This window comes from Rana temporaria, chromosome 4, assembly GCF_905171775.1.
Source record: "Rana temporaria chromosome 4, aRanTem1.1, whole genome shotgun sequence".
Classification (NCBI taxonomy): Eukaryota; Metazoa; Chordata; class Amphibia; order Anura; family Ranidae; genus Rana; species Rana temporaria.
The window spans coordinates 224,192,442-224,219,857 of NC_053492.1; the positions used below are offsets into that span (position 1 = coordinate 224,192,442).

Below are 27,416 nucleotides of genomic sequence, written 5' to 3' on the forward strand. Positions count from 1 at the left end.
AATGTAATTGTAAATATGTGCCCCAGGTCTGAGGACATGTCTGAAAAATCTGTGGTGTTTTCCTTTTTCAGCAGGCCTTTGAGAAACACATTTTGTTGTTTTCCAGTTTACTTTTTTGTCTGATGTTTGTTTCTGTGTCAGGTTAGGGCTAGTCATAGAAACAATTTCTGAAAGACAAAAGATTTAGCTTAAGGTGATTGTAGTTGCACTAACCCAGTTGAGCACAGTCTGTTTATTTTAACAATTACATTAATTTTGTAAAGTGCTACACAAACTGGGGTGCTATATAAACCCTGTATACAGTAAAAATAATAATTAGGATAGAAATTGCAAAAAAAAAATGAAACCTGTGGGACATAGTATCTCATCAGATCACTCAATGGAAGACATGAGGGCTTCAGTTCATAAAGGGAACTTTAAAAATACCTAGGAAAGGAAAACCTTTGGCTTGAAAATGATATGCCTGAGACACAAGATAATGGATTGAATGTGGACCTTAAGCCAAGTACACAATGTCGGGAGACAACGACCGGTTAAAAAAAAGTCTGACGTCGCGTACACACCGTCGTTCCAAACCGATGAGAATGGACCGAAGTTCAGTTTCATCGGTCCAAACTGACCATATGTATGGCCCATCAGTCTATTGTCCTTTGGCCAAAATTTTAAAACATGCTTTAAAATCGAACCGATGGACCGCTGACTGATCGGTCCAAACCGATGGTACACAAAAGCATTGGTTCAAAACCCGCGCATGCTCAGACTAAATGAGGGACGGGGGCGCTCGTTCTTGTAAAACTCGCATTCGTTTTTGAGATGGCACATTCTACATTTTTAAAAGTAGTGTCTCGTTTCTTGCTACGCATTTGTTTCTTCGCTCTATTGCTAGAATAAACTCGTTGCAGATGCTATTTAGCCAGAGTTCTCCCATACTGATTTATTTTCTTTTTTGCTTGTGATCTCCTTTTTTTCCCAAGCCAGATCTCCAAAATATTTCTTTGTACTCCACATATTTTATTTTTTATTTGTTGGCAAGTTATCCCACCAATGTTTTTTTTGGGGGGGGGGGGGTTTTGGGGCAATTTTTTTTTTTTTTTTGCAACTCATCACACCAATGTCCCCCCCCCCCCTCAAGGAGGTTGTGTCCTTTGGTAATTACACATTGTATTTCGGAAATGTTTGACTATTCACCAGAAAAACACAATAAGGTTGTAACGTAAAATAAATTTCCATTTATTCTGGCAAAAATAAATAAGAAAAAGAACGTCAACACTTGATCAATTTACAACATACATGCAGACTTTGTGGACACCAAAGGCACAGTCCACCATGATCAAGAACAAAATCAACAACCTCAGGAGTCACAATGTGCTCCACAAATCACAGAAATTAAAAGCAGCAGCAAATGACATAAATGACCCCAAGCTGTGTTACTACAACAAGCTCAGTTTGTGGCCAAATCAGCAGGAAGGCGGGGATTCACTTTCTGGTCTTCCTTACAGCCTTCCTTCCAGGCTGCCTTGCAGCGTAACTTCCAGCATAACTTCCATGGCCCAGTCCACGGCCCCTTGCAGGTGGTGATGATGTGCCAGCAGGAGTAATAAGATGAACAGCAGGCTAGGCCGGGTCACTCAGAACAGTGTCCCTTGTCAGCAGGTCCCTTCTGGCCCACCACATGACCTTGTTGAACATGTCTTTTGCTAGCCCTCTTTGTTCCTCCCCCAATTCCTGCAGGTCATTGGAGAGGGAGGCACTGTAGCTATCTGGGTTCAGGGGGGCCCTCATGATCTGGGATGCCTCCCTGATGACCTGCAGGCTCTCCTCCTCCAGCTGCCTCAAGTGCCTCCTTTGGCTTGGTTGGCGCATTTGGAGGGGAGGCACCTGTGAGATGGTGCTGAGCCTGGACACCTGCTGACATCCACTTGGTCCGGCCTCCTCCTGGCTGCCACTCACCCCTTCCGCCTGGCTGACATCTTCGGGAGCTGCCGCCTCCTGGTTGGTCTCTTCCTGTGTAGTAAAAAGGGACATGTTTTAATATTTTACACAATCAATCACACACATTTTCATGCTCTTGACTGTTTTATTTTTTCGTAATTTAAATTGAACTGACTCTCATTCTGACCCCTGCAGTTGGCATCCCTGTCACAATTCTTTCTGCCCACGACTTTTGTTTGTGTTTCCTAGCTTTCCTTTTTGGTTACAAATTCATCTCAATAAACCAACAAGAATTTGCAGCCAAGAAATATGTTGTAAACTACTATAACTCACGGAAGGCCGGCAGATCTGCCTCCTCGATGTCAGCCAGCTCCTGCTCGCACTCTGCAGGGGTGGGGGGATCCGTGGAAGTTCTGCTGGAACGAAGCCTGGAAGGAAGGGTGGAAGGAAGACTGGAAAGTGAAGCCCGGCCATCCATTTGATCCTCCAAAAATCTGAGCTCTGTGTAGTTCCACAGCTTGGGCTCCTTTACAGCACGTGCCGCTGCTCCTGACCTCTGTGATTTGTGCTTTTTACAGTAGTTAATCCTGTATGCACCCCTGAGGTTATTGATTTTATCCCTAACCATGGTGCCTGTGCACTCCAGTATCCAAGTCTGCATGTATGTTGCAAATTGTTCATGTGTTGCCGTTCTCACATTTGCCTTGTGGTAGGCTGGTTTCCTAGAATCCCAAAGGGAGGGTAGTTCCCGATATTTGTCGATAAATCTGAGAACATTTTAATGCACATTTAGCTGGTCCATCGTTTAAATGTTTTTCTAGAATACCAAAACAAAAAATTAGAAACACTAGGCTCAGCTTTTACATCTTTTGAGCCTCAAACAGTGTCTACTGCTGCTAAAATGATGCCCAGCTCTGCCCCATTGTTGAAAATGCTGACTTTACCTGCAAACCCTGTGTTTACATTTCACTAAATAAGTGGCATAATAACATGCAAAAGTAATGATGGCATTCATCAAGGCACTATTCATGTGTAGATATCATGCCCCTCAGCATTGATGAGATGATACACTGCCTAATTACCTCTGTCCAACAATCACAATCGTTGCCTGATCTGATACACACTAAAATAAAGATGTTTTGCAATCTCAACATATATATTTGAAGCTGTCTCCGAGCAAATGGAGAGCAAAATATCATGGGGGGCCCCAAGCTAAATAATTGCGCAAGGGTGCAATCAACATATAAACCCCACATCCCATTACTCAAGTCTCTAGGCCTCTGCTGGTTTTATTTTCAAAATTACCTTTGTTTCTGCCGTTCCTCACTTCCGCTCGAGCAGACTCCGCGTAAAATCACGTAATCCCATCGTTATTCTTATATACCCTTGCATGCGTGAAGCGCCGCCCTCTTCGCCCGCCCATGACGGCCCCTTCCCTCTTTTCCACGCCCTAAATCATTGTGAAACGAGAATATGACGGGGTCACATGAGCGTGGTTTACCCTTTCCCGGAAAGGCAAGAGGCGGGAACGTCACAATCCAGGTCCAGGCGCTACAAAGCGACAAATATGTCACTAGAAGAAATGGTGGAGATGGTGGACATACTGCGGAGGAAAGATTATGATGGAGATTATGGCCCATACAACACCCCTAATCGGAGGAAGGCAAAAATAATGGATAAAGTGGCGAGGAGACTTTATGCCATATTTGGGGTCACAAGGTCCAAGGAGCAGCTGAGAAAAAGATGGTCGGACTTGAAATTGCGTGAGCCAGAGCAGTATAGGAGGATCAAGAGAATTATTGAGAAAAGTAGGTAATTTGAATGTGTTTTGTAATTGTCTTTATAATTCGTGAACATGTTTTTCTCCATGTGCTTCTTTGGACTGGTTGTACTTTTGAACATGGCAAAGTTTTTTCTTGGATTTTGCAAAGTGTAGTATTTTCCCGTTCGTAGTAAACATCGTTCCTCACAAATCCGATGTTTTCTGTTGTTCCAGGACAATCAAACCTGGACATGCCTTTTTGGCGTAAAACAACGTTTATAAACAATGTTGACGAGATGATGTGTTTGTTCAACCTTACTAGAATGTGAATGGCAATCCGGATTAATTCACACAGTGATAATAAGCAGCTGTTTTCACATCTGGACTCAAGAGCACCTGTTTGTCCCCCATAACTAACTTTTTAATAGGGTCACCCACAAATATTGTTTTTGGGGTGCATCCATGTGTGTCACTTTGCCAAAAGGGGGCAGGATCCCAGCTTGGGAGAAGTCAGACAAACAAAGTTTCTGTTTTTAAGAATGCTCCTAAACAGAAAATTATAGCTCACTTCTAAACAATGTTTTCTCTTTCTGCCCTCCAAAATCGGTGTGCTGAGTATACCTTTTGTTTCTTGTTATTAGGGGAAAGAAGAGGACACCATTCGGAGGAGGCAAGGAGGCCCAGACCCCAAAAAAAACACCAACCGCTGCATGTGGAAGGAGTGGTGGTGGTAGAAGGAGTGGTGGTGGTAGGAGTGGTGGTGGTAGAAGGAGTGGTGGTGGTAGAAGGAGTGGTGGTGGTAGGAGTGGTGGTGGTAGAAGGAGTGGTGGTGGTAGAAGGAGTGGTGGTGGTAGAAGGAGTGGTGGTGGTAGAAGGAGTGGTGGTGGTAGAAGGAGTGGTGGTGGTAGAAGGAGTGGTGGTGGTAGAAGGAGTGGTGGTGGTAGAAGGAGTGGTGGTGGTGGAAGGAGTGGTGGTGGTGGAAGGAGTGGTGGTGGTAGAAGGAGTGGTGGTGGTAGGAGGAGTGGTGGTGGTAGGAGGAGTGGTGGTGGAAGGAGGAGTGGTGGTGGAAGGAGGAGTGGTGGTAGAAGGAGGAGTGGTGGTAGAAGGAGGAGTGGTGGTAGAAGGAGGAGTGGTGGTAGAAGGAGGAGTGGTGGTGGTAGGAGGAGTGGTGGTGGTAGGAGGAGTGGTGGTGGTAGGAGGAGTGGTGGTGGTAGGAGGAGTGGTGGTGGTAGGAGGAGTGGTGGAGATTATCAGCACAACAGGTCAGTGTCACCCCAGCTTCACAGGGAAAAAGAGATGTAGGTAGGCCTGCACATTACTAAAAAAAACGTTTTAGGGGATGAAGATGGTGGTATCCCAGCATCTGGTAGTACACATTTTTTCCAGTGCTAGTGCCCAAATTGTGATCCAACAAATTATGGAATGCAGTACTGAAATGGACATTATGAGGAATAGGATGAATGTCATGGAGCAAAATGTTAAGAACATCATTGACATGATGGGCCGTAAAAAAGATTAACCCCCCCCAATCCTGTTTCAATGTTATGTTTTGCACACCAATTTGTATTGGATAATCCAGACGCCAAAATTTGAAGATGCACACAGTGTGTCAACATGTGCTATCTGCCATCACAGGATATCGATTGTCTTTGCTTTGTGGGTTCAAGCCCTTCCTCGCTACTCAAGTAGGTGAGAGGAAGGGCTTGCACCCCCAAAACACATCCATTGAACACCCATGATGGCAGATAGCACATGTTGACATTTGGCATGGTATCAGGAGATAATTCCCCATTTGGCCAGTCAAAATGTGTGCGTCTTCAAATTTTGGCTAGTTCTGGGGTGACATCACCCCATAACATGTGTTTCGAATAAGGTTGAACTTTGTAAGTTCCATTGTTTGGCGATATAGTTTTTTTGTAAAAACGCATGGTTTTTGTACAACATGAAAAAAAAAAAAAATTAATTTAACCAAAAAAAAGTTGTGCAGAACCAAAAACTTTTCTATTTTGTTACCAGAAAAAAAAAAAAAAAACAGAGGTTGAGCACAGAATAAAAACCCCAGAAAAATAAAAAAATGGAGTGGCTTCTTCTTTCTATGCTAAATACCAGTATATAGATGAGTGACTACTGTGCAATTGTGGCTATTTACTAAAACAGAGAACTACATTTGGCACTAGGAGAATTGGGGAGACAGATAAAAGGAAACCAAAGCAAGAATGACAAACAACTGTATAAATTCCAATGGTCAAATTATTAATTAATATTTCTTTCTTTTGTGGGGCGAATTAGAAAGAAATATTTTCTGGCATAGCAATGGCCCCCCGACCCATGAAGTACAAAACATATTTGTCGCTTGCCTCACGAGCAGATTGGGGGGCCAAGCCAGCGCGACCAGTGTCCTTGCCAGGAAAGGGTAGTCCTGCCTCAGAACCAATGTTGGATAGGTACGCCTGGGAGTGCCTGCGTAAAAAATTATGCAAAATGCAACAGGCAAAAACAATGATGTTCAATTTATATTCCGCCAGGTGTATCGCTGTCTGGAACAGGCGGAACCGGCTGGCTAGTATCCCAAAGGCATTCTCGACTATCCTCCGAGCTCTGGCCAGCCTAAAATTGAAAACCCTCCTCTCCGGGGTGAGGGTCCTCTGGGGGTAGGGCTGCATGAGGTGAGGTCCAAGCCCGAAAGCTTCATCCGCGAGAAAAACAAACGGAAGTCCCTCCAAATTGTCTTCATCCCGTGGCAGTTCCAGACCACCAGATTGGAGACGCTTGGCAAACTCCGTCTGTGCGAACACTCCCCGATCAGACAGCCGGCCGTTCTTCCCCACGTCCACATACAAAAATTTGTACTGTGCCGGCACCACCGCCGTCAACACGAAACTATGAAAACCTTTGTAGTTGAAATAGTACGACCCCGAACGGGGTGGAGGCACTATGCGGACGTGTTTCCCATCTATTGCCCCTCCGCAGTTCGGAAAATCACACCGCTGGGCAAATTGGGAAGCCACAGTCTGCCATTCCTGTGGTTTGGAGGGAAACTGTGGGGACAAACAAATTACAATTAGAAATTTTCAAAATAACCATTGCTATAACAATTAAAAACATCCTTGTGTAACATCAGTATAACATGTATTAGTATTGAGTATTACATGGACAAAAATATAGGCCCACTTATCAGACTCCTCACCCCTCTGATGGGGCATTAAACATTTTTAGGGGGGGGGGGTTCTAGCTGAGTGTAGACCCTAAAATTAAAAACAGGTAGCACTCTGCAAAAAAAAAAGGGGGGGGGAATTAGACACATTTTAAGGGGGGGGGGGCAGAACTACAATGGAGCAGACAAAAATCAGGTCTAAAAATGACTAAGCTAGGTGTGTTTGGCCCTAGGATAGCATGATGGACAGGTTAGTGAAGGGAAAGATGCATGTAGGACAAGAAAAGAGCATGGAAAGCTGAAAACATGCATGGGGACAAAGGGGAACATTCACAGCATATTACAACCATGGTCATTAGGGAAATCTGCAAGAAATACAAGACATTAGCATACATTAAAAATACATAGATTGTGATGTTTAAAGGAGGAAACTTACCTTAATATACTCCTCCTGCATGACTTGAATGATGGCAGAACACGTCTCCGGTATGATGATCCCAAGCGCCTGGGGAGAGATGCCTGTCGAGAACTTGAGGTCCTGCAGGCTCCTCCCAGTCCGCAGGTACCGCAACATGGCAATAAGCCTCTGCTCGGCCGTGATGGCTTGGCGCATCAGTGTCCTACCTCGTGATATAGGGGGACAGAAGATCCAATAGACGGTGGAAAACGGGGTCCGTCATACGGAGAAAGTTCCTGAAATCAACAGGATTATTCTCCTGGATTTCCCTAAGCAGAAGCATATGAGAGAATTGGTCACGCTGGCGCAACCAATTCTTGGCCCAGGAACTCCTCCTCCCCCTGTTCCTGGCCAAAGTCCTTGAGTTAATATGAACTGCAAAAGACAGCCCATACACAGCACGAATTCTAGCAAAATCACGCTGCTCCATCATGGCTTCAAACCGGTCAGCTGGTCAGAACGCACTTCAAACAGAAAGCACCCCCAAATCCAGCAATACCTGTAAAGAACGCACTGCACACAGATACGAGCAGACAGGACGGCACTGCAAAGCAGAAACGACCCGAAAGCCAGCACTGAATGACAAATACGAACCCACAAGCACACACTGAACCTGAGAATACGATCTGAAAAAGCACGGAGACTGAAAAGCACAAATCGGCTCTCACCAAACTTTCACCAACACGCGGTTACACGGAATTAGCAAAAGCGGACTCAAGGGCGGCGACAAAGGCTTTGGCCTTCCCCTTTATAGTGACGTCGTATGTGGTTTATGTGTCCGCGTTCTGACCTGATCAGAATTTAAACTGATGGTGTGTACGCACATTAGTCTATCAGGCCACTTCGGCGGTCAACCGATGAAAACGGTCCGTCAGACCATTCTCATCGGATGGACCGACCGTGTGTACAGGGCCTGACATTTGGCCCATGTGTATGTGGGTCTGTTCGACAGAAACTGGCCATTTGGCCGGCTTCTGTCGGATAAGTATGCTGGAAAACCAGCATGCGACCGACTTCCAATCTGCGCTCTCAGCCAATGGCAGAGAGCGCTGATCGGAGTGTTTTGGAGAGTGAGCCATCCCCCTGTCAGAACACAACAGCGGGGGAGATCGCTGAACTAACCTTGTATGGTTAGTAGAGTGGCTCCAACCAGAGCTGATGGTTTTGTTTTTTCCATTCAACCTGCATAGTTGAATGAAAAAAACTAATGGGCTTTAGCCTCCTAAATCGCTATCAAATAGTTTTATGACTCACTCTGTGATGCTGCATACCATCCCAACCCCATCCAAACCAAATCAAATCCCCACCCATTGCCCACTTTTCTATTCTAACATTCCAATTTTTTTTTATACAGAGATTGTTGTTCCTAACAGCTTGGTACCAGTACTGCTTGGACTGAGAAGAAAGGGGTTGGACCCCTGAAAGCTTGTCTTAAAAATGTAACTGTTAGTGCAATTTAAAAAATAATGGACAAAGTTCTCTTGTACTGCAAAATAATTTTTGCCTTATCTCAAGTGAAAAAGAGCTGCCAGGCATTCATTATGAACTTGTTTTTTTTTTACCTAGACCTGTCATCCCGGCTTCATCTGCAAAAGCTTTAGTGTGCCTTTAGAAATCTGATAATTTTTAAAATGATGGCTATTAACTGTATAGAAAGACAAATGTCTTTAAATGTAAATGAGTAGCCTCAGTAAAATCACAGTACTGGATGTCATGCTTTAATTTAAATTAGAATCCCTGCCAAGTAGAGTGCAAATTTTCAGTACTGCTAAGATTCAGATTTACCTTCAATTCCAGTGACCATGAAGAAGGTATAGGGAATTTACCCAACAGGGAAAATAAGAGCAATAAAAATGTGGCACAGGTGCTATTTTTTTTATCTCACTGCTTCATACATAGACTAAAAGAGTTGGAAATGTTAAGATAATACATTGTGTGAATGTCTAACCCAATTATGTAATCATGTGCAGGTGAACAAAGTAAGCAGGAATTTGTTTTTCACATGATTAAACACTACTTAGAGCCGGTTCACACTGGGGCGACCCGGGATCCGACTTCAAGACGCCCCGCGTTGACCCAAGTCGCGCAGTCAAGAAAATGAATGGAAGTGAATGAGAGGTTCCTGTACTACTTCAATCCGACTTCTAGGCGACCTGTACCCATTGATTTTAATGGAGGTCGCCTCCAAGCTGGATACCCATTTACAGTGAGGCAACTTTACAGGAAGTTGCTCCAGTGTGAACCTTTTCTAAGGCAAGCTCCTACCTCCCACAGGGGAAATCCACGCCAAATTTTAAAGAAAAAAATGGCATGGGATCCCCCTCTAGGATCATACCAGGCCCTTAGGTCTGGTATGGATTTAAAGGGAAACCCCTACGCTGAAAAAATGATGCGGGGGTATCCCCCGAATCCATACCAGACCCTTATACGAGCACGCAGCCCGGCCAGTCAAGAAATGGGGTGGGAATGGGTGAGCTGTACCAGGCGGCATACCCTGAACATGGGGGGTGCTTTGGGGCAGGGGGTGCCCTGTGGCCCCCCACCCCAAAGCACCTTGTCCCCATGTTGATGGGGACAAGGGCCTCTTCCCGACAACCCTGGCCGTTGGTTGTCAGGGTCTGCAGATGGGGGGCTTATCGGAATCTGGGAGACCCCTTTAATAAGCGGACCTCCAGCTGTTGCAAAACTACAAGTCCCATCATGCCTCTGACTCTGGGTGTCATGCTTGTGGCTGTCAGAGTCTAGTCCGTGCCAGGATATGGTTCCAGTGAGTAAAAACAGATTCTCATTTACCAAGGCAATAATAAGGATTTGTCGAAGTCAGGGGGCAAGCAGTGTTTGACCCAAACCTTTTCAAACTTCAGTATCTTGTCAATTTCAACAGCTGTCATTTTAGTAAGGGCTCTATTTATCCTATGTTTAGCTTCAGCCACAAACAAAGCCTGGGACTTCCATGCTTGGCTATGTTTTGTTTGGCTGCTATTGTGAGTTGTAAGAGTAATTGGAACTGAGTGTGCTTAAGGTTTAAGAGAGCCATTGCCAGATCAAGTTAAACTGCTATCTCTAGCGCTCTAGAGGCCATAGCAAAGATATGCCTCCAGAATTCCTGGACAACTGGGCAGTGCCACCAAATGAGTATGAGGGGGCATATTTAGCTATCCTTGCAGGCACTAGGTACCGGCATGTTAGGACCTTGTAGGTAGTTTTGATTGCTAAGACATTCGTCGAGGAGGATTTAGTTGTCTTCCAAATATTAGCCCAGTCTGTGATCTCAATTGTGCGCTACAGATCCTGTGCCCATTTCTCTGTGTATGATGGTTGTGCTGTATTTGGAACGTGTTCAGTTGGTGTATAATCAAAATGAGACCTCAAATGTGTGGGTTATTAGATTTGTTCGAATTGTCATCTGACTAAATAATGATCCCATTCTAAGAAATGGCATATAGGAATTTTTGATCTGTAGGTAGCAAAATAATTCAGACCTAGGGAGTCCGCAAGACGAATAGGATAGAATAGCTTTGTTAGAGACCAGTTTGTGGAATCTGAATAGGTTAGTGTCGAACCAGGTGGTGAATGCAGCGGACGAATCCCAGGCCAGGTAAAATGCAGGGTTTCCAAGGAAGGAGCGGAACGGGTTATGGGGTGAGTGTAGATTTTGTGTGTCTCTGAATTTGTCTCAAATATTCAAGGAATATTTGGTGATGGGATTTAGAATAGAGGATCTATCTTTGGGATGAAGCCAAAGCATATTGGCTACAGAGATGGGATCGCAATCTAAAGATTCGACTGTTTGCCCACAGTGGGGTGTCATTCACTGCATAATATTTAGGTAATTGTGAAAGTTGTGCCACATAATAGTAGAATGAAAAATGTGGGATTCTAAGGTACCTGCTAAGTCTGGGAAGAAATAAGGTAGACTTGGGGATTCAAAGGTTTGCTCGCTCTTCAAATGCAAGTCATTACTCTTTGTGTAAGGCGTAGAAAATATGATGGTATAGGTATAGGAATTTGGGCAGTATTGACATTTTGGTAGCATTAACTCTACCCAACCAGGATAGGGGTACAGAGGACCATTAGATCATTAAACTAGTCATCAGCTTTAACAGGGGCAAGTAATTGACAGAAAATAGATCAGTAGGTGAGGCAGTGAGTTGAACTCCTAAGTACGGAAGATGGTGTGACGCCCATGTAAACGGCAGAGAGGTCATGGCTTGTTGGAGTTTTGTCGGTGCTAAGGAAATAAATGAATGAATGACTTGTATAGCGCTACACATGTGAACTAAATCGCCTCTAGGCGCTTTTTGCAGCCAGTGTCTTCCCGGCTGGTGCGGTCATTAACCCCGTAGGATCTTGACACACTTGGGAGACAGTCGTACACACACATATATACATATATATACTGGGCCAATTTGGCCAGGATCCAATTAACCTACCAGCATGTCTTTGGAGGGTGGGAGGAAATCGGTATACCCGGAGGAAACCCACACAGACACAGGGAGAACATGCAAACTCCAAGCAGATGGTGTCGTGGTCGGGATTCGAACCAGCGACCCTTTTGCTGCTAGATGAAAGTGCTAACCACTACACCACTGTTCCGCCCCCTTGTTAAGCACTTTTGATTTGTTAGGGTTAACAATTAGGCCAGAGATGTGGGCTAAGCTTGCCTAATATAGAGAGCAGTTTGGGGGCAGAAATGTGTGGATAAGATTAGTATATCGTCCGCAAAGACAAATTTTGTGTTGGTGTGCTCCCATTTCTATCCCTTGACATCAGGGTTTGATCTGATCAGCTGTGCCAAAGGTTTGATGAATAAGGCAAGCCGAGGGGAAAGGGGACAGCCCTGTCTGGTGCATCTTCTAATGTTAAACATCACAGATTTGTAGCCTGCATATTTGATGTATGCCGTGGAATATTATATAAGGAGGAGATCAAAGTCAGGAAATGAGTTTCAAAGCCCCAACGCTGAAGGGTGTAATTAAGATATGGCCAAGTGACCGAGTCAAATACCCTCTAAATGTCAAGGGACAGAAAGCACATGGTATGCGTCTATTTTTGGCTGCCTGGGAGAGTAAGATTGAGCTGGATTGGAACAAAAAACGGTTTGGTCACAGTGTAATAATTTACCAATAAGGCTTCATTTCCACTGGCGTTTTTACAGCCACTGTTAGGCTTTTTTACAGCTTAAAAGCGCCTGTCCATGTTTGTTTTGTAAAAAAAAAAAAAAATTTGTGAGCTGCAGCTTTAAAAATGCAGCGGTCGCGTTTTTTAGCGTTTTCGGGCGTTTTTTAACGTCTGGCGTTTTTACAGCTCTACTCTGGGGCTTCAGAACGCCCTGGTCCTGCGTTTTTATTACAGCTCAAAAACGCCTATGCCATTTGCAGCTCAAAATCGTCTGTGGGCATGATGCCATAGAATAACATGGACAGGCGTTTTTAAGCTGTAAAAAACGCTCAGAAAAGTGGCTGTAAAAACGCCAGTGGAAATGAAGCCCAAGCCCACATTCACATCTAGGCGTTTTTACGCCTTTAGCGCTACGCCGCTGCCGCCAGAGGGCTGGAAACACATTTCCCTCTATGGAGATGGTTCACATCTCCACGCCGAACGCTGGACGCCTGACGCCTGCCGCCTGAAAAAAGGTCCCGGACCTTTTTTTCAGGCGTCTTTCGGCGTTGGGCTAGGAGATGGGAAGCATCTCCATAGAGGGGGGTCAATCCGGGGCACATCTAGGCGGACAATACCGGCGTTTTGTCGCCGCAAATCACGTTACAAAACGCCGCTATTTGTACCGCGATTTGCGGCGACAAAACACAGCGATTTCATCCGCCTAGATGTGAATGGAGCCTAATAGTATTTAAATGTGTGGCGAGAAACTTGGCTAGTAATTTGATGTGAAGGTTTAGGAGGGAGATGGAGACTGTAGTTTGTCCAGGGTCATTAGCCATATTTTTTTTAATATTTTTTTTTTTTTTTAGAAACCTATTCAAGCATGCCTATTGGCTAAAAAAACTGACAATGCTAATCGTTCATGGCCCTTTTTTTTCTTGGAGATTTTAATTTATGTCCCTTTATTGAATTATTTGTGCTTATGCCTCTTCATTATTTCCTGAATTGGCAATGTGGAAAAATTAATGTTTCTTGAATTATTCATTCTGTTTTACATATCCCATACATATATGCAAAAACATTATAGACATTTTATAATAGGTCTTACCATTTCATATTGGGCTACAAAACTGTGTCAGTGAGATAAAATTTTCCTCCAAGCTCTGTTGTCACAAGTTGACAAACAGGCAGCGGAATGTATCAGGAAGCCACACTGACCAAAAAATGCTATGTAACCAAGCAAACAGCTGCTGGAGAGTCCAGAGCTATTTCCCAGTTTAAAATCTGCACACCCTGGGGCTTTAAAACTTAAGTCTTACATGTGGCAAATGCTACTGTATCAGTGCACAGTTTGGAAAATGACATAAACCTTTTTAAAAGGAATTCATATTCATGTCGTGTCATGCCCTAGGTCAAGGATTGGGATCACGTGGTTGTTGCATTAACTATGGAGTTGTTTATTTTAAACTGTATACATGCATATCATTTGTAATATACCAGCTAAGTAAACAATTTGGTTTCTGCTTTGCTCTATTTACGATATAAATTAGGCAGGGGGTGGTATTTGACTGTTGCCATAAGATAACAATATAGAAACACAAATGTGTGTAATTATCAGTGTTTTGTTTGAATGTTTTAATTCTTATTTTACACAGTTTTTACACATTTTACACAGTTTTTACACAGTTTTTTTTTTTCACCTCCCCACTGCCATCTGTAGCTCTTTGTAACCTACACATCATCTCCGTCATAGATACCAAGGGCCAGATTCACAGAAGTACGCCGGTGTATCTACTGATACACCGGCGTACTTTCAAATTTGCCGCGTTGTATCTTTAGTTTGAATCCTCAAACCAAGATACGATGGCTTCTGGCTTCGATTCGACAGGCGTACGGCTTTGTACGCCTTCGAATCGTAGGTGCAATACGTCGGTGCCCGCTGGGTGGAGTTCCTGTCGTTTTCCGCTTCGGTTATGCTAATTAGCTTTTTCCGTCAATCCACGAAGGTACGCGCGGCCGTCGCATTCTCTTACGTCGTCGCTAGTCGGCTTTTCCCTGCGTATAGTTAAAGCTGCTATTTTGTGGCCTATAGATAGACTTGCCATGTTAAAGTATGGCCGTCAATCCCGCGTCAAATTTTAATTTTTTTTTTTTTTGCGTAAGTCGTCCGTGAATAGGAAAGGACGTAACACACATTGAAGTTCAAAAAATTACGTTGGTGCGACGTCATTTCGCGCAAAGCGCGGCGGGAAAATTCAAAACGGAGCATGCGCAGTTCAATCGGCGCGGGGACGCGCTTCATTTAAGTGAATCATGCCCCCTACCCGCCCAATTTGAAATACGCGCCGAGAAATACACTACGCCGCCGTAACTTGCGGCGCAAAATCTTCCTGGATTCAACTTAGGGCCAGGTAAGATACGGCGGCGTAGCGTATCTCTGATACGCTGCGCTTGGGCAATTCTCTGTGAATCTGGCCCCAAGGGCTTACCTTTTACTCCTAGGCAGCTGAACAGAGAAGTGAAATAAAATGAAGGCAAGAAGGTACATCTGTAGAAGTCTGTATTAAAGTGTACCTGTTTCTTTGCCCTATGTGGGCAAAGCATAGATTCACTTAGTATTTGCCTTGACCTGCTTGCTGTTGATTAGTTTCTCATTGTTGTGTTGTGTTTCCATCTATTTTCCCAGTGTGGTCTGTTGAGGTGTTTATTACCTCTTATTAGTTATTCTCCCTCTTCACTTGTGTTTGAATTCATGATCTGTCTATCCCTGAATGCCTCATTTCCTTGTGCTCTGTCCTGTTCCCTTAACTCTAATGCCCCGTACACACCATCACTTTATGTGATGAAAAAAAACGACATTTTCTGTGAAGTAAAAAATGACGTTTTTGAAACTTCAATTTTCAGCCCTGGTTCACACTGGGTACGATTTGGAACGATTTGAGATGCGATTTGACATGTCAAATCGCATCTCAAATCGGCGGCAATTGTCGGCAATGGCACTGTCCTAATCAGGGCGACAACGCATCTGCGATTTCAAAAAGTAGTTCCTGTACTACTTTTTGCGATTTCGGGCCGCGATTTACATTAAACTGCGGCCGAAATCGCGGCAAAATCGCGGCCGCGAAATCGCGGTAAAATCATTTTACCGCGATTTTGAATTCGCAGCAGTGTGAACCTAGGCTCAAAGACGAAGTTGCCTACACACCATAGTTTTTCTCACAATGTTCTAGCAAAGCGAGGTTACGTTCTCACCACTTTTTCCATTGAAGCTTACTTCATAAGTAGCTTCTGGGCATGCGTGGGTGAAAAAACGTCATTTTAAACGACGTTTTTTTACTACACACGGTCAATTTCTGTGAAGTAAAAGTTGACGTTTTGAAAAACGACACAAAAAATTGAAGCATGCTTCAATTTTTTTTGGTCGTTTTTTAGAAGACAAACAACGTTTTCCCCCACACACGGTCAATTAAAGTGACGTTTTTAAAAACGTAATTTTTTTTCATCACATAAAGTGATGGTGTGTACGCGGCATAAGTAGTTCTTGCTCACTTCTAGTCAATCCTTGTCTAGCTTCACCTTGAATTTTACTGTGCTCCTTGCAAGTTCATGTTTATCAGCAATCCCCTTCTGGCCACTCAAATAACATTCCATATGCAACAAGTAAACTGGTGAGGCTATCCTGCTATAGTTTTGACTCCACTTCCCTCCATAGTTCCACAAAGAGGGTGCCACCATCTCATATTTTCCAAACATCATTAATATCTATATCATGGAGACTGAGGGGTTGATTTACTAAAACTGGAGAGTGCAAAATATGGCGCAGCTGTGCATGGTAACCAATCACTTTCTAACATCAGCTTGTTCCTGGCCCCTCCCTCCTGTTGAGTACCACCACAGCAAGCAGCTTGCTATTGGGGCACCCTAGCCGAGTTGCAGCTCCTTCTGTCCATTCAGACATTGCCCAGCCCCGCCCCTCCTTCTCTCCCGAGCAGAAGGCTTTTTATCCTACTGCATAGAATGCATTACAGAAAAAAAAAAAAAAAACTTCTGCCTTTACAACCCCATTTAAGCTTTGACAAAAAAAATAAAAAATGAAAGCTGATTATTTTCGATGCACACCAGATTTTGCAGTCTCTATTTTGCAGTAAATCGACCCCCTTAATCTCTCACATGGTGACTAGTGATGGGCGAACGGTTAGGCCCGAGCATAAGTTCGGGCTGAACTTTAGTTGTTCGGGTGTATTAGCGAACACCGAACAATATGCTGGGTTTTTGGGAAAATTCGAAAGCCACAGAACATTTTCCTTTAGAAATGTAATTTTGCTGCAGGGACTGTTCTAAACACTGGAAAAATGTGGCACTTTACAGGCATACTATAAACACCCCCTATGTACAACATTTTAAGGAATATTTCACTTTTATTGTTTCACTTTAAGCATTATTAAAATCACTGCTCCCGGAAAAATGGCCATTAAACTTTTTTTTGCATCGAGACATGTCCCCTGGGGCAGGACCCGGGTCCCCAAACACTATTTATGACAATACCATGCATATAAGCCCTTTTGATTTTTCATGTTCGTGTCCCATAGACTTTAACAGAGTTCACGTGTTCAAACAAATTTTTTGCCTGTTCGGCAAGTTCTGGTGTGAACCGAAAACGGGGGGTGTTCTGACCATTCTTAATGGTAACTAATATTGCAGTGGTCCATGATATTAGAACAGAACTGGCATTTCTGTTTAACCACTTCCCGACCGCCGCATGTACATATATGTCGGCAGAATGGCACGTACAGGCACATTGGCGTACCTGTACGTCCCTGCCTAGACGTGGGTCGGGGGTCCGATCGGGACCCCCCCCCCCCCCGCTACATGCGGCGGTCGGATTCCCGCGGGGAGCGATCCGGGACGACGGCGCGGCTATTAGTTTATAGCCGCTCCGTCGCGATCGCTCCCCGAAGCTGAAGAACGGGGAGAGCCGTATGTAAACACGGCTTCCCCGTGCTTCACTGTGGCGGCTGCATCGATCAAGTGATCCCTTTTATAGGGAGACTCGATCGATGACGTCAGACCTACAGCCACACCACCCTACAGTTGTAAACGCACACTAGGTCGGGGATATGCAATTAGTGGACCTCCAGGTGTTGCAGAACTACGATTCCCATGAGGCATAGCAAGACTCTGACAGCCAAAAGCATGACACCCAGAGTCAGAGGCATGATGGGACTTGTAGTTTTGCAACAGCTGGAGGTCCGCTAATTGCATATCCCTGCACTAGGTGAACCCTAACTCCTACAGCGCCCCCTGTGGTTAACTCCCAAACTGCAACTGTCATTTTCACAATAAACAATGCAATTTAAATGCATTTTTTGCTGTGAAAATGACAATGGTCCCAAAAATGTGTCAAAATTGTCCGAAGTGTCCGCCATAATGTCGCAGTCACGAAAAAAAACGCTGATCGCTGCCATTAGTAGTAAAAAGAAATAAAATAAAAAACTATCCCCTATTTGGTAAACGCTATAAATTTTGCGCAAAACAATCGATAAACGCTTATTGCGATTTTTTTACCAAAAATAGGTAGAAGAATACGTATTGGCCTAAACTGAGGAAAAAAAATGTTTTATATATGTTTTTGGTGGATATTTATTATAGCAAAATGTAAAAAATATTGAATTTTTTTCAAAATTGTCGCTCTATTTATGTTTATAGCACAAACAATAAAAACCGCAGATGTGATCAAATACCACCAAAAGAAAGCTCTATTTGTGGGGGAAAAAAGGACGCTAATTTTGTTTGGGAGCCACGTTGCACGACCGCACAATTGTCTGTTAAAGCGACGCAGTGCCGAATTGTAAAAACCCCTTGGGTCATTTAGCAGCATATTGGTCCGGTCCTTAAGTGGTTGAGGAAGTCTTACCCCAAGAGTACCTGAAAGATATATAAAGCCAATATGTTATTCAGCTTACCAGTTATAACCACAAAGCAGCCAAGCACCAACAAAATATATAGACTTCTATAGAGGGAGGCAGATTGCCTAAAGGAGTTAAGAATCTTCAGACAATAAATTGTGTGAATATTCTCTTCAGTTGTTTCAAACCTATGAAAAAGCAAATGCCTGTTTACTTATTTCATCTGTACATGACTGGAAAACTGAAGGGAACATTCACACAATTGTATTACGTTTCTGGAATCCTTTAGTAAATTAACCCAATGATGTCATTGTAGTAAAATGCAAACCCTTGTGTAAAATGATGTCAAGGCTCTGTGACTGATGATTAAAGAAACATATATTAACACTTTTTTTTGTTTAACAGGGAGAAAGTGGGCTTGAGGGTAGCAAAGGAGAGAAAGGAGACATGGTATGTAAATTAAATGATTGAAATCTGAAAGTTGTATCTTTAGGTGACTTGTTTTTTTGATGTTGCACCTGACAAACAGTATAATCATATTCAATGCTCACTAAATTGTGTGTAGCTTGTAATTAAATATAGTAATACTACTGGTTTGTACTAAAAACTTGCTACATTTTTAACCTGATATAAAAGTCTCAGCAACCTGTTGACATGAACTTGGCAACGTAATACATTCCTGCACTCTATTCTCTATTCTGACCCAATTCAACCCAAGTTCAAAATAAAAAGTTGCAGTGTCTAATGCCTTGTACACACGACCGATTTTCCTGTCAGAAAAAAAAAGGTATTCCCAAAGTGATTCCTCTCCAGCCTGCCTTGCATACAGAGGATCAGGCCAAATCCTGCCCGACCAAAGCGCGGTGATGTACAACACATACGAAGGGACTATAAAGGGAAAGTTCAATTCAAATGGCGCCACCCTTTGGGCTTCTTTTGCTGATCCTCATGTTAGTAAAAGTTTGAGAAATGATTTGCGCTTTTCAGTCTTCATCCTTTTCAGTTACAGCGTGACAAATGTGCTATCTCCATTATGAACGCTAGTTTTACCAGAACGTATGCACCCGTCTCATACTTGATTCTGAGCATGTGTGGTTTTTTTCCCCTCAGAAAAGCATACACACGAGCGGTTTTCGTAAAGGGAAAAAGACCGCCAGGAATCACAACGGGAAAAGGAGAGCTGGTTCTAATTTTTTTGTGGTCAATTTTCTCGTCGGGAAAACTGCTATGGAGCATACACACGGCAGTTTTTTCCAACAAAAAAGAAAACATGGCAGTTTTCCGTTGGGAAAACCAGTCGTGTGTGGCATTAGCCTGCAATCGCACGTAAGCAGATTGTATTCCTGGTGATTTTGAAGTTTTTTTCTGGGGGTATTGCAGTCAATTTTGTGCGTATTTTAAGCTTCAAATGTTTATTAAAGGAAGGAAATGAAAAGCAGTTCACGTTTCTTACATTTTAAAGATTGTCTCATTGAAGCTTATAAGACCAAAAGAGACTTAGCTAAAAAAATTGAGTGACAAGTGTGAACATGGACAAAAAGAGGTTCTACGTAGTCACGCATAGGGAAGTCAGCAGGGAAATATTCAAGTGTGTATAGAGGCTAAGTAAAAAACACTAAACGTTAGTAAAAAACAGAGTAGTGAAAAAAAAGCAAACCATTAAATAAAAATCATTGCTTACCCTCACTTTTGAGAAAGCTGGTGTTGCCTTTGGGATACTTTGGAGTTAATTTACTAAAGCCAAATCGACTGTTCACGTTGAAAGGGAAGTTGCACTTTGCAAAAGAGTTTTCCTCAGGGCTTAGCCAATATGTTAATGTTTCACTTTGCAAAGAATACCAAATCACATGCAAGACAAATCAAATATTGCATTTTTGCTTGCACATGATTGGGATGGAAGTCAGCCATGCTTCACCTCATCCACTAAGCTCTGTGGGGAATCCCCTTGCAAAGTGAACAGCCTTTTTACCTTTGGTAAAAATTAACTCCTTTGAGTTACTGACCCAGGACAAGTATGCAGATCTGAAGTTCCGACTTTATTTTGACTTGCATGGTTAAACTTGGTTCACACTTGTGTGGGTGATTACCGCAGCAGGTCCCTGTTCCCACAGCCGCATCCACCTGCACAGAAAAACCCAGAAAAAACGCAGTTTCCATGCAGGCTTTGATTTAAAAAATGGAGCAGGGACCCTTTCCCTGCATTTTCAGGAGGCACGGAATCCCATTCAAATGAATAAGTTGCCATGCTCATATGAAACGTGGCTTGTAGAGCCACACAAGTGTACACCAGGCCTTAAAGGAGAAGTCCAGCCAAAGCTTGTTTGGCTGTACTTCTCCTATGAATTACGGGAGTGCATTTCATTTTGCATGATAAAAAATAAGGCGCCTCTAAGTGCAGCAGCATTAAGACTTTTAATTTGCCAAAGGATTAAAACTCATCATGTGTGTGTGACAGAGTCCAGCATGGGGGGTAGTCCTTGGATGATCAGGTTCACAATAGGTGTTGTTGATTTCGACTGTCCAGCAGAGGGAAACTGTGTGCGTGTGATTAGAAACCAGGAGAGATTGCTGTATTGGAGTATACCAGCAACAGACGCATGACTCGTAGATGACGTCACCCGAAGTGAGCCCAAAGCCAGCGTGAACTGGGACATGTTTCAGAGCATTGGATAGGCTCCTTCCTAATGCCAATGGAGAGAAGTCTCTGAAAAAAAGCTGTTCAGTCACGAAGCCCTGCTAGTAATGGGCTCAGAAGATAAGGAAACGTACTGCTCCTGTAAATGTTGAAATTCAAGTTTTGACCACGAAACTGATTCCTTGCTTTTTTCAGAGACTCTCCGCCCCCTCCACAGCTCAGTGCTCCAATGAGTGTGGAGGGAGAAGAGAGCTGTGACTGATAGTCTACAGCTCTCTGCTCATGGAGCTCTGACTGAGTGATTGGCAGTGTTCGACCGCTCTCAGTGCAGAGGCATCGGGGGGACAGATGCAACATCGAACCAATGCTGCATTCACCTAGGGAGGTATGAATCTGAAAAAAAAAATCCTTTACTTCTCTAATGCAGGTCATTGATTTAGAAACTACTGAAATTAAAGGTAGCCAGGTGACTAGCATTTTCAGAAGGATGTTGACAATGGCTTCCCTCAGATCTCTGGCAGTAAAAATAAAGCACTTTTCAAATTATTGCCATTGAAATGCCATAAATTTATGGACAGAATGTCAGTGGACAGAATTCATGCACAATTTTCAGTGACAGTTTACATCTTTATAAATTTGTACAGTGTATCTACAAATAGAGCTATAATTCTGAACTTGATGGCACTTCTCTGACTTATAAGCCCCAGGAGAGGCAGAATGTTTACTGCCCTAATGCTTCTTTTTAAAGGATAGGTTCACATTTTGTAACATGCATTCAGGGTGTAACTAACATGTAACATGTTACAGATGCATCAGCCCCCGCTCCCCCTGATCCACCATTCTAACAGCTAGCGGTGGATCTTCTCCCCCACTCTTGCTGTCACAATCTGCAAAAAGCGTGACCATGCAGGGCTCTACCCACCCAGCCGTGTCATCCATTCACAGTTTTCTGCTAATAGGAAAATGACCTTGTCCACCAGTCTTTGTGGCTGTCAGCTTGTAGTTCCCAATGACCTACCACAGCGCTGTTGAGTGCTGTGGTAGTTCATTAAGACTTCCTGTCATAGTGTAACTGCCTGGCCATATTGGAGGTACAGACAGACAGATACAGACAGTCTTCAGGACCGTGGCATTACACCAAGGATCTGCTGATCGTGAGTGCAATGCTTTACAGGTCCATTACAAAAAATGCATAATTTTTTACCTGCAAAAAAAAATGCATTTATATATTTTTTTGTAAAGGTAAACTTATCCTTTAAGCAAGCTTCACTCATGACTTCTTTGACCCATTTACTCATGACTAACACTGGGGTTGATTTACTAAAACTGGAGAGTGCAAAATCTGGTGCAGCTCTGCACAGCTTCCAGTTTTTTTTGTCGAAGCGTAATTGAACAAGCTGAAGTAAGAAGCTGGTTACTATACACAGCTTCACCAGATTTGGCACTCTACTTTTAGTAAATCAACCTCAATGTCTTTACCAGGAACCTCTGATAAAACTAACAGAATTGCAGTGGCATATTAATATATAAAAAAAAAGAAATGGCCACTTGGTTCATCAATATACAGTTGCCTGGCGTGGTTCCTTGTCTTTTAGTGGATTTTCTGCTACTGCATTCAGATAAATGTAAATCTTCTTACTACCTTTTTTTATGATTTATTTCAAGTAAGAACCTAGAACAGGATATGGGGACCCCATAGGTGTTAGGGACCCAGACAAGTACCTTTTGGTTTAAGATGCTGTGGGTATTGTTGCTCAAACAAATAGTGTAAACACTTCACTAACCATTCAAAAAATGTTGCATCTTGGCTCAACCTAACTCATTACAAACAGCTTCCAAGGAGTTGGGGCTTTTGTTTGGCATGTCTCTATAGGCTCCCCCTGGTCATAATAGGGTATATGACGGTTAAAAATACATATATGAATTTTTTTTTTTACCTGCCGAATTATATAATTCTGTTGAGTCAAACTCTCATGTCACAGCTAGGTCCTGTAGTACCTGAGACCTGTATTCTAGACTGCAGATACTGTATGTAGTACATCCTGAGCTAGGACAAGATTGAGTAGATGAGAGAGGCTGCGTTCGACTTGGTTTGTAAGGGTCCCCAATTGGGCAACTGTTTGTGCAATGTTAACTGCTGACCCACTCTATCTGCATCTGGGATACCATTTAAGAGCACCAACACCTACCTACAGGTTTACATTGCATTTCTTTGATGCAGCAGGCCCTATTGAAGTGTGTTTGGATTGAAGGCAAAGTGGGTCAAATGCAGCATTTTGTTATCAATTTATGCAATTGATTGTGTGTTTAAGAAGCACTGCATTTAAATAAAAAAGGCTGAGTTTAACAAAAGGATCTATCAACAAAAGCCTTTAGGTGGACAACACTGTGCAATGCGCCAGACTCTTAGCCATTTACCGTGCCGTAACCCCCCTTCCCCCCCCCCCTAGTTTGAGTGTGCTTGTACAGCGGACTGCAAAAGCTAATTTATTACAATCTGTAAGTAAACATGTACTGTAGTTAACATTTTTAACACAACCATGACTGAATAAAAATGGTGGGTTTCTATATACGTCTGTTTTGTTTTAATATATATGTATAGTAAAAACTATTAATGATTTTTTTTACATAGTTTAAGCATGCGTTGACTTGATTCTGAGTATGCGTGGATTTTTAACCGATGGTTGTGCCTACTAACGATCGTTTTTTCCCCATCGGTTAGAAATCCATCGGTTTAATCTAAAGCAAGTTGGCTTTTTTTAAACGATGGTAAATAACCAATGGGGCCCACACACGATCGGTTTTGTCCGATGAAAATGGTCCATCAGACCGTTGTCCTCTGTTTAACCTATCGTGTGTACCTTACTGCTGCCTCCAGGGCATTTAAAATCCTACATTCTTTTAGAATTTCAAGTACAGAAATAGTAGTGAGGCCCAGTGCCATCCCCTGCTTCTCCCAGAAGCATCTATGTTCGCAAATGTGTTTGTATATGAGAAATATATTTTATAAAATAAAGAACTGAACCAATGAGTCAGTGTGTGTTGTAGTTATACATACGTTCTAAAACACATTGCCAAGTAGTTCACAAATGCTAAGTGAGTTATAACTGTAAGTCTGGGGAGATCCCTCCTAAACTTAATGTGGAAAAAGAATTATACCATAGGTTTCACATTGTATACAATTTTAAGAAACCCATTCTATTCCCATGGATAACTTTTTCACAATAATAAGGTTAACCAGTGATTTCTACTGGGCTACAGTTAGGGAGGATGGACTTTGTTTAATCCATTTAATAGTTATTACTTTGTGAGCCATGAACAAAGTGTCTTACCAGAGTATTCTAGTATAGTGTGAGCAATTTTCTTCATCTAATATACCAAATAACTAACGTCAGGTGTATAGGGAGGAGGAAGTTGCAGTAAGGTGGTAAGTTCATTAATATCTTGCTGCCAGAAGTTAGATTGAGGTGTATGAAATCTGCTTGAAGTTCATTACACTGTATGCAGTGGGGCCCCCTACCCCAAAGCAATGGGAACAAGGGTCTCTTCCCCACAACCACGGTCAGTGTTCTCTCTGAATTTTTCATTTCCATCTTTATTTTGTTTACATTTCAGCTGTCAGAGAGGAAGCCTGTTGACAGCTGATGAGTCATCAGTTAAGGACGTGCCAGCCACTCCTTAACATCCAGCTATTTTTCACACAGAATTCGAATCAGCGGTCGATCATCAACAAAAATGAATTAATAAGATAACGAATCTATACGAAATGAAACAGATTTTTTAAAACTGCACATGCCTATTTCTGACAGTATGAAGATTAACCCTGTTTTTCACGTATTCCTACTCAAACTGTTTAATGAAAACTCTGTTGAGGGGAAGGGTGAAGAAGATTTTGTGGAGGTTTCCTTACAAACCTGGCCCTAAGACATATAGGGGCCATCTTAAAAGGAGGGAAGGGCTGTCATAGTTCGGATCTAGACCTGTTGTACCTGCCTGTGGCTCTTCCCGCTATGCCATCTGAGATGCTGGGCAGCTCACTATCTGATCTCTTAATACAATCATGCCTTGTCCCTTGTTTCTTGTGCTGCTCCAAAGAACTTCCTGATTTAATCCATGTCTCTGCCATGTCTCTGCACTTCCTGTTTACCAGATTGTGCTCTCTCCAGCCTATATTTTGCTCCTTGCTACTGGACCCTGGCTTTCTCACCTACTGGAGGGCCAACCTGGTACTAACATGCAGAACAACCTATCTCCACCATTGACCATTCCTTTTAGTTGAGGGTGATGGTGCCATCTAATGGATGATACTATACAATATATACAGTATCTCACAAAAGTGAGTACTACCTCACATTTTTGTAAATATTTTATTATATCTTTTTATGTGAGGAAATTAAACTTTGCTACAAAGTAAAGTAGTGTACACCTTGTATAACAGTGTCAATTAGCTTTAACACATTAACACTCTTTTAACCACTTCAGCCCCGGACCATTTGGCTGCCAAATGACCGGGCCACTTTTTGTGATTCAGCACTGCGTCGCATTAATTGACAATTGCACGGTCGTGCGACATGGCTCACAAAAAAAATACGTCCTTTTTTTCCCACAAATAGAGATTTCTTTTGGCGGTATTTGATCACCTCTGCGTTTTTATTTTTTGCGCTATAAACAAAAATATATTGACAATTTTTTTAAGTTAATTTTTGTTCAGTTTAGGTCGGTACGTATTCTGCATATTTTTGGTAAAAAATTAGCAATAAGTGTATATTGATTGGTTTGCACAAAAGTTATAGGGGCAGATCCACAAAAGAATTACGCCGGCGTATCTATTGATACGCCGTCGTAATTTTAAAATTCCCGCGTCGTATCTTTGTTTTGTATCTACAAAACAAGATACAACGGCATCTCGGAGGGACTAAGACGTACGCCTGTCGGATCTTAAGGTGCAATATTTCGGCGGCCGCTAGGTGGTGTTTCCGTCGATTTCCGTGTCGAGTATGCAAACTAGCTATTTACGGTGATCCACGAACGTGCGTCCGGGCGGCCCATTTTTTTACGTAGTTTTCGTTCGGCTTTTTCCGGCTTATAGTTAAAGCTGCTGTTATGAGGCGTACTCAATGTTAAGTATGGCCGTCGTTCCCGCGTACAATTTTGAAATGATTACGTTGTTTGCGTAAGTCGTTTGCGAATAGGTATTTGCGTAGAATGACGTCACCATCGGAAGCATTGGCTTTTTCTGGGTTAATTTCGAGCATGCACACTGGGATACCCCCACGGACGGCGCATGCGCAGTTAAAAAAAAGTTGTTTACGTCGGGTCACAACGTATTTACATAAAACACGCCCCCATTACATCCATTTGAATTCCGCGCCCATACGCCGCCAAACATAAACTTTGTGGATTCGAAAAAAAAAATAAGTTGCGGCGTAGTGTATCTTAGATACGATGCGCCCGGCGGAAGATTACGCGCAGGTACGTTGATCTGCCCCATAGCATCTAAAAAATAGGGGTAACTTTATGGCCTTTTATAAAAAAAATACGTGCTATGGTGGCGATCTGCGATTTTTTTATCGTGACTTTGACATTATGACGGACAAATTGGACACTTTTGGCACTTGGGACCATTCGCATTTATACAGCAATCAGTGCTACAAAAATGCACTGATTACTGTGTAAATGTGACTGGCAATGAAGGGGTTAACCAGTAGGGGGCGCTGAAAGGGTTAAGTGTGTCCTAAGGAGTGATTTTAACTGTTGGGGGGCGTGGCTTACTGTGACAAATCACTGATCGCTGCTCCCGATGAGAGGGAGTAGACGATCAGTGCTGTGTCACTAGGCAGAATAGGGAGATGTCTTGTTTACAAATACATCCCCCTGTTCTGCCGTTCCCTAAACCTGATCGCACACCCGCCAGGGGGCAGGTTTAAAGCAACGTATATGTATGGTGCTTTGCCTGCCCGTGCCATTCTTCTGACGTATATCTACGTGAGGCGGACAGCAATCGGTTAATGTCTAAACCGCTGGCAACAAAAGTGAGTACACCCATAAGTGAAAATGTCCAAATTGGGTCCCCAAAGTCTCAATATTTTGTGTGGCCACCATTATATTTCAGCACTGCCTTAACCTTCTTGGGCGTTCACCAGAACTTCACAGGTTGCCACTGGAGTCCTCTTCCACTCCTCCATGATGACATCACGGTGCTGATGGATGTTAGAGACCTTGCTCTCCTCCACCTTCCATTTGAGCATGCCCCACAGATGGGGTCTGGAGTCATGCTTGGCCAGTCCATCATCTTTACCCTCAGCTTCTTTAGCAAGGCAGTGGTTATCTTGGAGGTGTGTTTGGGGTCGTTATCATGTTGGAATATTGCCCTGCGGCCCAGTCTTCGGAGGGGATCATGCTCTGCTTCAGTATGTCACAGAACATGTTGACATTTATGGTTCCCTCAATGAACTGTAGCTCCCCAG

At 43.1% G+C, this 27,416-nt stretch overlaps 1 protein-coding gene across 1 annotated transcript in view; it reads left to right on the forward strand.

Moving 5' to 3' along the window:
* Positions 1–19,045, forward strand: part of LOC120937015 (collagen alpha-1(XIX) chain-like) — a 343,287-nt gene extending 324,242 nt beyond the window's left edge. The window contains exon 12 of the mRNA XM_040349912.1: positions 18,720–19,045. Coding sequence (XP_040205846.1) covers positions 18,720–18,785 — 66 coding nt within the window. The 3' untranslated portion in view covers positions 18,786–19,045. The remainder of the gene's footprint in view (positions 1–18,719) is intronic.
* Positions 19,046–27,416: the final 8,371 nt, after the last annotated feature.